At 40.4% G+C, this 16,663-nt stretch overlaps 1 protein-coding gene across 4 annotated transcripts in view; it reads left to right on the top strand.

The window, feature by feature from the left end:
- Positions 1–16,663, top strand: part of TBC1D30 (TBC1 domain family member 30) — a 185,369-nt gene that overhangs the window by 30,878 nt on the left and 137,828 nt on the right. For 2 of the 4 annotated variants that reach the window (XM_033959126.1, XM_033959125.1), the window contains exon 2: positions 10,923–11,087. The exons of the other annotated variants lie outside the window; for them this stretch is intronic. In XM_033959126.1, the coding sequence (XP_033815017.1) occupies positions 10,923–11,087 (165 nt within the window). The remainder of the gene's footprint in view (positions 1–10,922; positions 11,088–16,663) is intronic. 4 annotated transcript variants of the gene reach the window in all.

Here is a 16,663-nt window from a genome sequence, read left to right as displayed (position 1 = left end):
GACTTGCGGCAGTGGCAGGGATAATTAAATGGAGCGGTTGGGTGGTGGGTGGCAGTGGCGGACCGGAGTGGGGCAACAGGAATCAGCGGCGGGTCGGCTTTGGGGCAGGCAGGCTTCAGCGCGAGTCAGCTTTGGGGGAGGGAGGGATGGGACAAAGGCTGGAAGAGAGTGAGGGGGAAGAGCATGAACTTGGGACCTAGGAAGGCAGTGAGGGGGAAGGGCATGAACTTGGGATGAAGGAGCGAGGGAGGAAGGGGGCATTAACTTGGGACATAGGAAGGAGGGAGGGAGGGAATAGAAAGGGACAATTGTTGGGCCTGAGCCTGAGTGTGTGTGAGAGGGAAAGAGATGGTGTACATGGGGAAAGGAAGAAGAAAATTGGGCATAGAAAATTGGGCATAGAGAAATAGCTAAGAATAAAAAATTTAAAAAAATTTAAATTGAATCAGGTTGGGCAGACTGGATGGACCATTCAGGTCTGTATCTGCCGTCATCTACTATGTTGCTAAGGGGATGCAAGGGGGAGGAATGTTGGGCATAGTGATGGAGGGAGAGATGTGGCATGGTGTTGGAGAGGGGTGATAGAAGGAGAAATGGGCAGTGGTGAAAATTAATCTGGGGGATGAGAGAGGAAGAAAAGTTGGACTCATGGAGAGACAGAGAGAGATGTTGGTTGGGGAATGGAATGAGGTCTGGAGGAGAGGAAGCATGCAGGAGGCAAAGAAAGAAAGAAATGCAACCAGAGACTTATGAAATCACCAGACAACAAAGGTAGAAAAAAATGATTTTATTTTCAATTTAGTGATCAAAATGTGTCAGGTTGGAGAATTTATATCTGCTGTCTATATTTTGCACTATATTTTGTCTATTTTTCTATAGTTGTTACTGAGGTGACATTGCATATTTTAAAGTCATCTACCTTGACCTCTTTGGAAAAAACCAACAATCCCCCAACGAATATAAATGATAAACATTTTCTCTACATAGAGGGGTCCTTTTACTAATGCGAACTAGCTGTTGTAGCACAAACTAAACGCTAACACGTCCATTATAGTCTATGGACACATTAGCATTTAGTGCATGCTAAAATGGCTAGCGCACTTTAGTAAAAGGACCCCAGAGTGTGCTTTGTGGGTTTTAAAAAATTTATTTTGTGGTTACCATTATGTGTTAATAATATTTATATTGGGTGTATATGAAAAATAAATGGAAGAAATTACATTACAATTAGTACTATTATTATGGGGATGGGGTATGGGGTGGAGTTTCGGCAGGGGTACTCAATATTTGTTAGACTTAGGGGGTACTTGGCTTGAGGAAGTTGAGAAACACTACACTAGAACGCTTTATTACATTTATTTGTAGAAATGACTAAGGTTCTGCCTGTGCTTCAGCATGCTGTTAGAATAAAAGCAAAAAGCAATTCTGACCTTTCACTAACCTCTGCAACTTCCAGAATCGAGGCTGTGCTTTCCCTAACTGACAGGATTGGAGGGAAAGTTGGGCTAGTATAAATACCACTATCCTTGGAGAGGGTCTTTGTATTTGTGTATAGTCCCTGACTGTTTTACCAGGACACTCTAAAGGGGACCATGCTGGGCTCTTAGCCACAAATGCCCATATACTTGAGAGAGGGGGTATCTGGCCACACAGACCAGAGTACCTGGAGAAAGGACCAAGGTGAAAACAAGCATCAGAACCTGGAATGCTGAGGAAGAATTTGGAATGGGGAACATGCTTGCAACCTTCCTCCCCACACACTCTACAAGGAGGAGGAGGAGGAGGAGAAAGATGTTCTATCTAAACCAACTTATCTACATTTCTTTGTGATTGAGTTATTGCATTCCAGGGAAGAAGAACAAGGCTACAAGGACTCTGTGAATAGAGAACCAAGGAGACTAGCATATACAGTCATGTGAAAAAATTAGGACACCCCATGAAGTATTCATTCTTAAGAAACGTTCACATATCGATATCAAATCTTTTTTTTTTATTTATCTCTGGAAAAGACAGTGATGTAATTGCAGGTAAACAACAAAAATTTTCTTTAATTTACTCATGAAATAAAAGATATCCACAAAATACCTCCTCAGTTACTGTTGTAGTTCACCACATGAATATTCACAAGTGCTCAAGCATTTGAAGGATTTTCAGATTTCCACCCGAGTAGCATAACTCATGGTGGTAGAGATCCTCATTAGTCCCAGCTTGGCATTTCTTGTCAAAGGGGATAAACCACACACAAGCTAAGTTATAAAATTCACTGAACTTATTTAAAAAGCTATATAGTATTTATAAAAATTAAAAAAAACAAACATTAGAAATGCCAAACTGCGACTAATGAGGATTGCTACCACCATGAGTTGTGCTACTCGGGTGGAAATCTGAAAATCCCTCAAATGCTTGAGCACTTGTGTATATTCATGTGGTGAACTACAATGCTAACTGAGGAGGCATTTGGTATTTTGTTGATTTAGTGAGAATTTAAAGAATATATAAGGACGATGGCTCAAATGTAAGGCAAAGCAGAATGCTTGAAGGATGACAAAAGCATGCAGTTTTTGTCTCAGTAATAAGTACTGTTTGTTTATACCAGTGGACCTCCAGCCAGTTGAGTTTTCAGGATAGCCCTAATAAATATGCATGGGGCAGAGTTGCATGCCTGTCACCTCCATTATATGCAAATCTCTCTCATGCATAGTCATTAGATCTATCCCAAAAATCTGACTGGCTGGTGGTGGTCCTCTGGTCAACAGTCAATTTGATTGGTTCCATCTGAATTCACAGTTAACGGCAGGACCAGTCAAACAGGTACCCTCATGTGGGTATTCAAGATACAATGTTTTTGAAAGAGTATGACAGATTCCAGTTTTAGAATGCAATATTTTGTCTCACACTTCTAGTTCTTCATGGATAAAAGCTAGCTTCAGGCTAGAAGCTTTGGACCAGTTTGAGCTGGTACATGGTAGAAAAATAAACACATTGCCCACGATCTTTGACACAGAACAGGGCTTAATTGAAACCTGCTGTATTAGTTCATAGTGCTATGTAGCAGCAGCAACAGCAATAGAATAGTCTGATTCTGTGAGGTACATAAATTGGTGTTCCAGGCTATGCCTTACAGTGGGACTAGTATGGTCTCATTTAAGTGAAAAGATGGCATTGCACAGGTACTTCTACAGTATAGTTCATATGGATGTATTTATACTGTAACTTTAATTCTAGAAAAGAATCCAAAAGCCAATACCTTTTAGGTATTGTAACTGTATGACTCTGAGACTAGGCTACCTTGTAATTAGGTATAATATAGGAATGGAAGTAATAGCATATTGTTTTGTATGTGAACATCATTTAACATATGATTAAGCTTTGCTATGGCCAAATTGTTGGGTGAACTCTGCAGATCTTCATTTGCCATCATTTACTATGTTGACAGTTAATTTTTCTGAAGTCTGGGTCCCTCACTTCATTGACTTCCATAGAAAACAGAAAAAAAAGATACATAAGTACATAACATGGCTGAAGGGGTCTTAATACATCTAATAAATCAGGGGACAGCCATATATTTTGTCAGTGGGAATTATATTTTAAGAAGTAATCTTCCACAGGTTTCCATATTTTAAGTATTAAACCTATCTTATACAGTATACTTGAATATAAACTCAGATTTTTGGGCCAAAAAATGGCCCAGAAATGGGTGTCATGGTTTATATTCGGGTCAATGCTGACTTGCGCCCCTCCCGAACCAGTTGCAGGCCTCTACCGGGCCTGCCGTCAGACGTGGTGGATCAGGACAGGAGGGATCCCTTCTGTCTCCTGTCCTGGCCAAATCTAATAACTTTTACCTCCCTCCCCTTCCCTAGTGTACCTTTTAAATTCCTGATGCTCCAACGGTGGGCCGGGGCAGCAGAGAACTCTCCCGTCTTCTGTCCCAGCTGATTCTAACAATTTTTACCTCCCTCCTGTCTCCCCTGCATACCTTTAGAATCCCTGGTGGTCCAGCGGTAAACTGCGGCAAGAGCGACCTTCCTTCACTCCTGTTCATGTAGAGCCACTAGCTGATTAGCTGCCCCAAGTTTTCATCCTTTTCTTCTTAGCTTGTCTTTACAGAATAGAACATAACGTGATATAACTATCCCAATTATGGTTCTCCATGAACCTTGTCTCTCTAAATCAGGGGTGTCAAACTCAATCAGATTAAGGGCCAAAATCCAAAACACAGGCTAAGTCACAGGCAAGACCCGCCCATTTCTGCCCAATCTCCACCCCAAACCCCGCCCCCATAATAGTACTAATTGTAACACAATTTTTTCAATTCATCTTTCATATATACACACAATATAATCTTATTAACAGCACATAATGGTTAACCACAAAATTAAACTACATAGACCACACTGTATGCTTCCCAACATTCATTCCTACCAGAACACAGATAACCCCTATGCAAATACGGGACCAAAAACTAAAAGTACTAATATATACAAACGAAACCCTCAGATTCAAGATTCTGCATGCAGTACAGCCCCAGAGAAAAAGAAACAAATGCATTTCTTCCTGAACAGTGCAAAATATAGACAGCAGATGTAAATTCTCAAAATTGACACAATTCAATCACTAAATTGAAAATAAAATCATTCTCCCTACCTTTGTTGTTCCCTCCCTCCATGCTATGCCTCAACTAGGTGCCTCCCTCCAGCGGGTGTCTTACCTTCTGGCCGGCTCCCGCCTGGCCGTTTTATGCGGCCCGCGGTGCGATCGATGCAGCGTTTTCATTGCCTCACCCAGTGTCATCTTCTAGCCAGCTCTGTCCTCCTCACTGCCACACAGTGTGCACAAAGCCATGTGCAGCGGCTTCTCGTGCCTCATCTGGAAACTTTCTCTCCGATGTCGCCACCACCCGTGACTTTGTGCACTGTGGCAGTGAGGAGGAGGGAGCCGGCCAGAAAATAACACCGGGGGCGGCAATGAAAATGCTGCATCGTTTACACTGTGGGCCGCATAAAGCAGTCAGGTGGGCCGGATTCTTTTACAATTGTTTCTCTTTAACTTTTTTGTACCTTAGTTGTTAATCCTAGTCTCTTAGGAGACTTCAATATCCATTCTGATGAGCTCAATATCTTACTGCTGATCTTGCCTTAACCCCACAACTCTCAGGCCCCACACATTCTGCTGGTCATACTTTAGACATGATTTTCATCTCAAATTCTTTGTGTCAGAGTGTTCAACTTAGGAACATCTCCTTCCTTCCTCAGACAGACCATTCTCTAATCTTGTTCAACATAAATATTCCTACTAACACCCTCAAGACTCCTCCCAGGAATCTCTATTTTAGGGATCTAAGTAAAGTTAATTTTTCAAACTTATCAGAGTTGCAATTAGACAAATTCTCCTCCTTATCGGTAGATGACCAGACAGAACAATGGGAAGACGACATACATAAACTTAAGGATATAATCACCCCCCTATAACATCAGACTGTGTCTACAGAAAAAAACCCTCTGGTTTACTTTGGAGCTTATTTTGCTCCAACACCAACTTCGCTCACTAGAGATGTTATAAAAATTATTATTAAATGAAGGGTACTCCACCAATAATAAATATCCCTTTCTGGCTTAGAGAGTTATATATTATAAAGAACTATTAATTTTGGGAAAGTTAGCTTGCTTGATTAAAACTTAGCTAATTAAATATCAAGAATTAAGACTCAGAACATTTATAAACAAACAGAAAATTTTATTTAAAAGCATTAATCAAGCAGGTAAAGCTGTTACAGTTGAGACCTTTTGAGCCAAGACAATAGGATTGCACAAGACGAATGTTGCTAAAGCAGAAGAATTAATTTATCTGGATTCAAAAACTTACTCACAATGTGAATAGTCCTTAAAATAGAGAAGAGGCCGCATGGCCTAGTTGGGCCCATGGCAGATAGAAGCACATGGCCTGGAGAGATGTTGCAGCTTGTTCCAGGCTGGTTCCAGAGGGGGAGAGAGCATCTTCCCTCGTTTAGAAATGATTCCACTTCATATTTATAGGATTGAGACCTGTTCTAAAAATAGAATCCTAGGTGGACGACATCATGATTGAATTATAGCAGTTCATCCTTTTTCTCTTTTCCTAGGTGGTGTTATGATTGAATCACAATGGCTTAAAAGGATGTCCCAATTCAGAGTATTGTTACGGTCTTTACTGAATGTGGTGTGAATCTATGTCTGAGTGGTTTCCCTCTGTACTAGGCAGATGAGGTCATCTGATCGAATCTTCTTTGAGTAGTTTAAAATGGTACGAAGAGCTTCTGTTGATCTTGCAGACTGAAGATAAATTTGGTGTGAAGGGCTTCTGTTTGAGCTACATCCTGTTAAAGTTCTGTTTAGCTCTAGTATCTATCCTGGCCATGTCTTTTGTACTTAACACTTTCTGAAGGTAATGGCTCAGTCCTTTCTTTTGTGCTCTATTGAATGGGGCATTTAATACCTTTCTGAACAGATGGCTGTGCTGGCTTAAAGAACACATCAGAAATTCACTTTTAAATCCATCAAATTAATATACTTTAATTCCAAGCAGAATTGTAAAACCATATCATTTTTAATTTAAGTCCCTCAGAATATTAGAATATTAGAAAATCCAGTGGTATTGACGTACGATACCATCCTATTTGGTACGTTAATGAGGGCTAAAAGCCAAATATCTGCCCAAAATAACAAACTTCTCTATATAATGACAGGGGTTGCCGTACAACTCATTTTGAGGAATTGGAGGAACTGTGATACATTAAATTACACTTTCTGGTGGGAATCTTTCTGTTATACTTTTAAAATGGAATGTTCAATTGCCGTACAACAGGAACTGTATAAGAAATTTATGGATGTTTGGGAACCATTGACTAAGTTCTGTAAGGAATGATAATTGATTTTATTTTATTGACCCTTAAGCATACACATCCAGGGTGGGTGGGAGGGGGAGGGTTTTGCATTGGAATTTCATTCGGGGAATATATGGAGGTTTCCTATATGATTGTACTTTTTCTGATTATTTGATGGGGGGTGTGCATTTTGTTTAAACTTATGTATATTGAAATTGTTTGCACTATGGTAGTTTGGAAATTTAATAAAGATTTACAAAAAAAAAAATCCCTCAGAATAAATGATTTATTGGGTCAGGCAATAATTCAAATTCAAAATTCATAATCCCAGCAACATTATACAGAGAGGCGTTGGCGACGCCATTGTTCTCCTTCAATGCTCAGTCTTTATAAAGATAAAGCACGGTCCTATAAAACTGAGCTTCATGAAGGGGGAAAAAATATTACGGCAAACGAATCGCAGCAGCTAGTAATTCTGTGCTCTATGCAATTGTGAAATCTCTTACTTCCCAAGATAATAAAAATATGGTGACTGCTTCTGTTCCCTCTGCTCAGGACTTGGTGGATTATTTCATCAATAAATTAGTTTCAGTGCACAATTCCATGATTCCCTCAAGGACATTAAACCTGGATAATTCACCAGAGAAAGGCAAACATATTCCTCTTAGCACATTCTCAAATTTTACTATTCTATCTCTGTCAGAGATTCAACGCACACTTCAGATCCTAACTATGACAGGTAATCCATCTGTTAACGTACCTACGTTACTTTTCTATCTTTGGATCTTTTGTCCAAAGCTTGATCTCGAAAGCCTCTTCACAGGTACCATGCCCAGACTCTGGAAGAAGGCGACTATCAGACCAATACTTAAACATCCTACAGCTAGTCCAGAAGAATGTTCCGATTATTGTCCCATAGTCAACATCCCATTCCTGGCCAAACTAACAGAAAAAATAGTGTTCAACCCACTGACTCTTTTCTTTGAACAGACAAACGCCTTGCATCCTAATCAAACAGGCTTTAGACCTCATAATTCTACTGAGCGTTCATTAAGTCTTGTAACTTCCATCAGATACTTCCTAGACCATAGGAAATCTTAACAGCAGCATTTGACGCTATGATCATTTATTACTTTTGAACAGACTTCAATCGATGGGAATTTCTAGGACAGCTTTAGAATGGCTCAAATTGTATTTTCACTGATTGTATCTATCAAGTCCATCTTCTAAATTCTGTATCTGAGCCAAATGCGCAGAATTTTGGCATGCCCCAAGGTTCCATCTCCTATGTTCAATCTTTCCTGGCCCCGCTTTTGACAATTGCCTAATCTATCAACTTTACAGTTTTCGCATATGCAGCTGATATTCAGCTACTTCATCTGATTCAAACTCAGAGCAAGAACAATATTTAGGAAATTAACCAAAAGCTCGATTTAATTAATGAATGGTTTAATGAGAACCTGCTGTCTCTCAACATCAGTAAAACCAAGGCTCTTCTATTCCCAACTAGAGATAATGAATTCCTAATAGCTCCTATCTGCATCAGGTCAACCCCAATTCAATTAGACACAATGATTAAACTCCTGAGGGTGATTCTCGATGATAAACTGTCCTTCAATAAACAAATCAGTTCTGTGGTTGGAAAATGTTTTTTCAAACTTAAGATGATTCATTCTCTCTTCTCTTTTGGACCCCAAATCACTCAATATTCTCATCCATTCATTGGTAATACCACACTTAGATTATTGCAATTCACTTTACCAGGGAATAACAAAGAAGGAAATTAGAAGGCTTTAGATAATACAGAACACGGCCATAAAAATTATTTATAAAGCAAAAAAATATGATCATGTCACCCCTCTCTTAAAAAAAGAACATTGGCTGCCCATCACTCACCGGACTACATTTAAAATACTATTCATCACTTTTAAGGTAAAAAAACAGACCACTCACCAGCTTTTAATAGACTTCTAATTCCATACACAACTTTCAAGATTACTAAAATCAACATAGCAACATCTTTTAGCAATTCCCTCTATTCGCCAGATATTTTATGATACGACTCGCAAGACAATCTTTGCGGTAAAAGCAGACAAGAAAATTGTGCTTCTAAATTTAAATCAGGTCTTAAAACCTTTCTTTTTAAAGATGCCTTTGAAGTATAGATTCAGATTTTGATATCGCTTATTATAAGCCTACTTGTACTCATAAGAACATAAGAAGTTGCCTCCGCCGAGTCAGACCAGAGGTCCATCTTGCTCAGCGGTCCGCTCCCGCGGCGGCCCATCAGGCCTAATTGCCTGAACAGTGTCCCTGACTAATTCTGTACTGTCTCTAATCCTATCCCTATAACCTACCTCTATTCCTATCTATACCCCTCAATCCCTTGGTCTTCCAGGTACCTATCCAAACCTTCTTTGAATCCCTGTAGCGTGCTCCTGCTTATCACATCCTCTGGTAGCGCGTTCCATGTATCCACCACCCTCTGGGTGAAAAAGAACTTCCTAGCATTTGTTCTAAACCTTCTCCCTTTCAATTTCTCTGAGTGCCCCCTTGTACTTGTGGTTCCCCATAATTTGAAAAATCTGTCCCTATCTACTCTTTCTATGCCCTTCATGATCTTGAAGGTTTCTATCATGTCTCCTCTAAGTCTCCGCTTTTCCAGGGAGAAAAGCCCCAGCTTCTTCAGTCTGTCAGTATATGAGAGGTCCTCCATACCCTTTATTAACTTAGTTGCTCTTCTCTGGACTCTCTCAAGTACCGCCATGTCCTTCTTGAGGTACGGCGACCAGTACTGGACACAGTACTCCAGGTGCGGGCGCACCATTGCACGATACAGTGGCAGGATGACTTCCTTTGTCCTGGTCGTGATACCCTTCTTAATGATGCCCAACATTTTGTTTGCCTTCCTTGGGGCCGCGGCGCTCTGCGGTACTCCCTTGTGTTTTTTCCTTTCCCTGACTTTTTTTTTTTGTATGTAATGATGTCTTCTATTTGTATCCTGTGAAGTTTCCCTTATTTTTTTTTAAGTGTTAGCCTCCATTTTATAAGTATATTTTTTAGCTATGATTTTATGTGAACCACTTAGGCTGTACATTAAGTGGTTTATCAAACCGAAATAAACTTGAAACTACATTCATATTTTGGATAAGTGAGGGGAGGAGGAAGTGGAAGGAGATAGGGGTCTGCTATTGTGTATGTATCATTAACAGGGTTGAAGTGAAGTTTTATGTCAAAATTGGGTCATATTGGATAGAGGTTTGGGATACACTGCATTAGATAGTTAAAGCCCATTTTATTCACAAGTATGTAAGAGCAAAGGAAAGATGCAAATGTATTTATCATAGTACTATGTTGTTATGTGGAATAGTAAATGAAAGTAGGACAGAGTACACTACCAGGGTTCAAAGAAGGATTGGATAAATTCCTGAAGGATAAGGGGATTGAGGGATATAGATAGAGGTAGAGATAGGTTATGATAGGGCATAGATAGAAGGACAAGGGGGATTAAATGATTTAGTCAAGGATCACCTTACAGGTCATGGACCTGATGGGCCACCGTGGGAGCGGACTGCTGGGCGCGATGAACCTCTGGTCTAACCCAGCGGAGGCAACTTCTTATGTTCTTAAAGGTGAAATCTTCCTTAACCAATGGTAGGACATATCAGGACTGTTATTCATTAGGGATTGTAATGCTGTGTTAAAAGTATATCTTGTAAATGAAAGCTTCACTTATTATTTAAAATTTGAATATTAAAAATATAAATTAATACATTTTTGAAAGTTATAAAATAATTTTGTAAGGTTTTGAAACCAATGATAATATCCATGACCCCAGAGAGACTCGGGGTGTGACCCACAGTTTAGGTGTTTGAGGTCCTTTTCCTTACATTTTTTACACCAGAGTCTAGTTTAGACTAATATTCGTGTATAGTTCATGTGTTTCTGTGTGCAGACAGAATTTCTGGCTTCTGCTAGTTCAATTGGAAAAATATATCTTGTAAAAGTTTTGATGCTTTTTCAGAGCTTGTTTCTTTTTTTTGTTGTTGTTCTTTGATAGATATAAATGAACTGAAGGCAATAAGACAAGAAGTGAATTACAGAATTAGTGTTCAGTCTGCAAAACTGATTCGTCAGTTGAAGCAAAAAGACAGACTTTTACACAAGCAGCAGAAGAGCTGTGATATTGTCACAGCTTGTTTACAGGCAGTTTCACAAAAACGCCGTAAGTATTGTTTTCACTATTTCTGACATGTACACGTAATACTAACTGCTTTTACTTAGGGCTTCTTTTACTAAGGTGCACTAAATGTTTTAGCGTGCGCTAGCTACGCGCTAAACTCTAATGCATGCATGTTAATCTATGGACGCATTAGCGCGTGCTAAATGCTCGCTAAAACGCATAGCGTACCTTAGTAAAACAGGGGGTTAGTGTTGAGCTCTTTCAAAAATTAGTGTAAGAAGAATCATTTTGTTTTTATTATTTCTATTCCGCTCTATCATATTGTTTGTAGGCGGATTATACATTAACATACATATTTCAGAAAAACAATACAATCTTAAATATGATCAAAAACATCACACTCATAAAATAAAATACAATAAAAACCTAGTCTTCCAAATACCAATCCAATAAAGCACTTTCTATCCAGCAAATCAACATTTAAGCACTTCTTGAATAAAAAAGTTTTAATAAACATTTAAAACTTTTAAAATCTTGAGTAATTCTAATCTGTTTAGGAAGCAAATTCTACCACTGGGGTCGGGTCGTCTTACATAAAGTACAGAATTCCTCCAGCGTGCTTAAATTATATTCTGTGGGCTATCCTTGAATATTCATTGGCACTTAAAAAGGTAGTTCTGCTGAATATTAAAAGGAGATCACTTGTGCAAAGTCTGGGCAGAGCCTGGGTCAGAGAGGTGCGGGCCATATTCAATGTCAGTGCCCATATAGCTAAGCAGCAATTTAGGACCACATCAAAATGCAGCCCTAATTTTTGCCAATACTGAATATTGGCAAGCACCCACATAACTCCTGGGTCATTGATCAGATGTACCCTTCCACCAGTTAGTTAGTGGTAGTCGAGGAGGGGTTATCAGGACAGCTATATGATCCCTCTCTCCATTGTGGGTCTTCTGTCAAAATGGCTGCTGCAACCTCTAGCGTCAGTCTCATAGTACTACTACTAGTACCTCAGGGCTGTTGCTAGAGGTTGCAGCCATTTTGACAGAGGACTTGCCTGTGGGCAGGAGTGAGTGGAGAGTTCTTCTCTCTTGATCACCCCTGGACCACTGCTTAATAAAAAGATTGGTGGGGTGTCTGGGATGGGGCCTGTTTGTTGGGGGGAAGTAGGGGGGATCTGATTTAGACTATCACCCCAATTTGTTTTTTTTTTTGGGGGGGTGAGTCAGATGGGAGGGACCATGTGTGGCAGGGATGGGTTTGAGAAGGTGACAAATATATTGGGGTGGTGGTGGTATTAAATAACTTGATTAGTCAATCCACTCCCTGATTAGCTAACTGGGCTGCTACCTGAATATCTCTTCAGGCTGCCTGCATTCTGGGTGTAGTCAGAGCCCACATATATATTTGGATTTATATACTGACTTTTTAAAGGAATTTACTCAAGGTGGAGTACAGCAAACATAAGAACATAAGAATTGCCGCTGCTGGGTCAGACCAGCGGTCCATCGCGCCCAGCAGTCCGCTCACGCGGCGGCCCCCAGGTCAAAGACCTGTGCCCTAACCGAGACCAGCCCTACCTGTGTTCGTTCTGGTTCAGCAAGAACTTGTCCAACCTTGTCTTGAATCCCTGGAGGCACTCGTAGGAATAGACAATTACAGCAGCAAAAATATTCAAATACAAAGTATGGCATAAGTATGTTACATTACAATGTCAATACAATATGCAATTTAATATTTATTTTTATTTGTTTTAGGTATTTATATACCGCCTATCAAAATTATCTAAGTGGTTTACAGTTAAGTACTTAAGCATTACCCTTATCTGTCCCGGTGGGCTCACAATCTATCTAAAGTATCAGGGTCATCATTTATTTATATATTTATTTAAAACATTCATATCCCGCAGACCAAAAATCTATGCGGGTTATAAAATAAAATGCATAAAAATAGGTGAACAAACATACTCAGATATTAAAATACTAACATACAATTCTTAAACTTCTCCAAAATACAAAATAAAAAAAAAAAAAAAATCAAATTCTTCAAAACAAGTTAGTGCTCATGAGATTAAGGCATTATGTTATACAAGAAAAGAACAAATAAGCTTATGGTACATAGAGGGGCATAATAAAAAAAAACATCTAAGTTCCTTTTTGGCCTAAGGCCTGAAACGTGGAAAGCAGAAGCAGGGAAAGTGTCCATAACCAAAACAAACGTCCTTGTTTTGATTATGGCCTGCCTCTACCTTCAGCTGTTTAAACGCCCAGCCAACCACTACGTCTACAAGTACACCCCCACGACGTCTACACTTATACCCCATAATGAACCAAAAAAACGCATAAGCCCAAAACGTCCAACACAAGGGCTTTTAGGCGAAGGAGGAGCCAGTCCTTCGCCTAAAAGCTGGATTCTGTAACCGGTGTCTGTCAAAAACAACACCGGTTACAGAATCCCCCCACACACACACACAACATCGGGGCAGGAGGGAACCCAAGCCCCCCTGCCCCAGGCATCCGCGGCACCCCCCGACGACATCGGGGCAAGAGGGAGCCCAAGCCCTCCTGCCCCGGCGACCCCCTCCCTGCCAAGTACGAGCTGGCCAGGAGGGAGCCCAAGCCCTCCTGGCCCCGGCGACCCCCTATCCCCCACCCCCCACTACAATACGGGCAGGAGGGATCCCAGGCCCTCCTGTCCTCAGCACAACCCCCCTCCCTCCAACGACAGCCTCCCCGAACCCCTGATCGGCTCCTCCCGCCGACCCGTGACCCCCCCGGCCGACCCCACGACCCCCCCACCCTCCTTCCCCGTACCTGAAATCGTTGGCCGGACAGACGGGTGCCAATCCCGCCAGTCCGGCAGGCCAGCCGGCTCCAGAATGGGGCCGGATTGGCCCAGGCGGCTGAAACCCCACTCACAGGTGGGGCCTGAGGTGCCTGGGCCAATCAGAATAGGCCTGGGAGCCTTAGACTCCTCCTGTGGGCGGGGCCTTAGGCACATGGGCCGGGTTGGGCCCATGTGGGGGGGCAGTCATTGAGGGAGGGGGATTGTGCCGAGGGCAGGAGGGCCTGGGATCCCTCCAGCTCGTATGGTATTGGGGGGTAGGGGGGTCGCCGGGGCCAGGAGGGCTTGGGCTCCTTCCTGGCCAGCTTGTACTCGGCGGGGGAGGGGGAGTCGCCGGGGCAAGAGGGCTTGGGCTCCCTTTTGCCCCGATATTGTGTGTGTGGGGGGGTGAAGCATCGCGGGTTGCAGCAGTTCGGGTAGCGAAGTGATGACATCGTGGTAGGGGAGATGAGGCATCTCTCCTGCCTGGTTTGATTTCGTCTAAGTCAAAAAAGTATAAGTGCCGATTAGGCAACCTGCCTACAGTTTTGGTTATACCTGTTGTACGCTTAGGTGTAGGTCGGCCCACCACCCGCCCTTTCCCCTCCTCTAAACACGCCTCTTTTCTCTCTGTGCGTTTAGAGGCAGGGGAAAGGCCTAAGCTGTTTTTAGATACGTCTAAAAACCAGCTTTGGTTATGGGTACTTGGACAATCAGGCTTTTTGATCGTCCAAGTAGCCATTTAGGACACTTTTTAGATTTTTTTTTTTTATTATGAACCCCATAGGGTATAAGTAAAGCTGGAACATATAGATGGATAAAATATTTAATGACTGTATCTACCAGATAGGTGCCAGCATGAATATTGGGGCCTAATTCAGCCTATAGTGTTCAATTTTAAAAAAATGACAATTACTGACTAAATATAGACCAGTGCATTTACCCTCGTAATTTAGCTCACAGATAACCCATTCTGCTATCTAAAGAATATGATTTATCAACAAAAAGAGCAGACCACATAGAAGATGTGGTTTTATTCAGTACTTTAGCTGCCAAGTTTATACACACACACCCAATATGGCCAAAATGGCTGCATCAGGGACGAATGAACAAGGGAAAAGTTTTGTCACATCTAGATTATTGCAGCATCCTATATTATTCTATTACAGTTAAATTACATGCAGAAGTTCAGATACTTCAGAATACTGCTACAAAATCAATCTTCTATTTGAGAAGTTTGATGCTGCCATTTCTGGCCTGTTTTGTATTTAAATCTTTGAGGTTTCAGTCCTGAGTATCTGTACTGCATTTTTTTTTTTTTTGTCATTTCTTTCTACGATCACATTTTCCAGGACTGGAAATCCTTATTTCCTTTACTTCCCATTCTTTGCAGGGATTTGTTTTAATAAAATTTTGGCTAGATGAAATTATCAGGCAATTCAGTTTTGGCTTGCTTTACCTAAAGATTTGAGAGGTATAAATTCTTACAATTTATTCCAGAAGAATTTAAAAACACATTTATTTATAAAGTTTCTATTATGATTTCTTTCATTCTTTTTCTCTCTTTGTGTTTATCAGCTTTCAACCAAATTTGAAAGTTGGCAGAATATAGAAGCCATATTAATTACATTACTTATTGTGAGTTTTTTTTAAAAATTAACATTACTATCAAAACTATGATGAAATCATATGAACACAAAATACATCTATATAAAAACTCACAATCGATGAATAACCTTTATAGGAACCTAAATCATTAAGATCAACAAGAATACTAAAATATAATAAATTAAATTACAGAAACATAAATTAAAACAAACTTAAAAAGAATCCTTATAGGAAAATAAAAATCATGCATGAACCAATAAGCACAGGCGCAAGGAGGCTTACCCAAATGGTGTAAAATCCAAACTTCAAACTGATAAATAAAGTACAGATAACACTATATTTAAAAAGGTGAAGCCACTAAAAATCTGATTGGAAAGCAGATGAAGAAAGATTATAGAGATTGTACTCACCCATATCTGTGACTAGGCCTTTCCTGTAGTGAGTCAGATAAGCTTATTGAGACAACCTAACTTAAGGGCCCCTTTTACAAAGCTATGGAAGTGATTCTTCTATGGCAAATGCACCAAAGCCCATAAGAACTGAGTGAACTTTGGTGCATTGTCATCAGGCGAATCACTAACATGGCTTAGTAAAAGGGGCACTTAAGATACCTCACAAGCCATGTCAGCTCCGTCATATTAAAAAAAAACCAAAAAGTTCAAACTAAAAATCCCATCTTCATTAGTTGATTATTGGACTCCTGATGGCTACTGTGCCGAAACATGACCTGTGTCAAGTCTGGCCTCCCAACCACTGTACATCATAAGGTGTTTTACAATAAAAGTTTTTAATCTTGGAAATTTTTGGATCATCAGCTTTTTATATTTTGTTATTTTGACTTTGGCTTTCTTCAATTGTTATTCCAAGACATGCAGGAATTCTGAGTGGTGTACTATGTGTTTATTTTGTTTTTAAAACATTGGAAATAATAATAGACACATCATCTGATGATCATCATCATCTGATGATTTCTAAACTCTGAATTGTGATACATCAAACCTTGTAATACTATCGGCAGTTGATGAAAAATATTCTGATAATGTAATCTCCTTATCTAGTTAGACCAGTCTAGCCTATCAGCAGAGGGAGACAAGGACTTGAAGATTCCAGTGACAACATTAGAATAACAGATGGAATGAGGAGATTAAGGACTCCTTTTATGAAGCCGCGTTAGCGGCTTTACCGCA

Source organism: Geotrypetes seraphini, chromosome 9, assembly GCF_902459505.1.
Source record: "Geotrypetes seraphini chromosome 9, aGeoSer1.1, whole genome shotgun sequence".
Lineage (NCBI taxonomy): Eukaryota > Metazoa > Chordata > Amphibia > Gymnophiona > Dermophiidae > Geotrypetes > Geotrypetes seraphini.
This window is presented reverse-complemented; position numbering and strand designations above follow the sequence as displayed.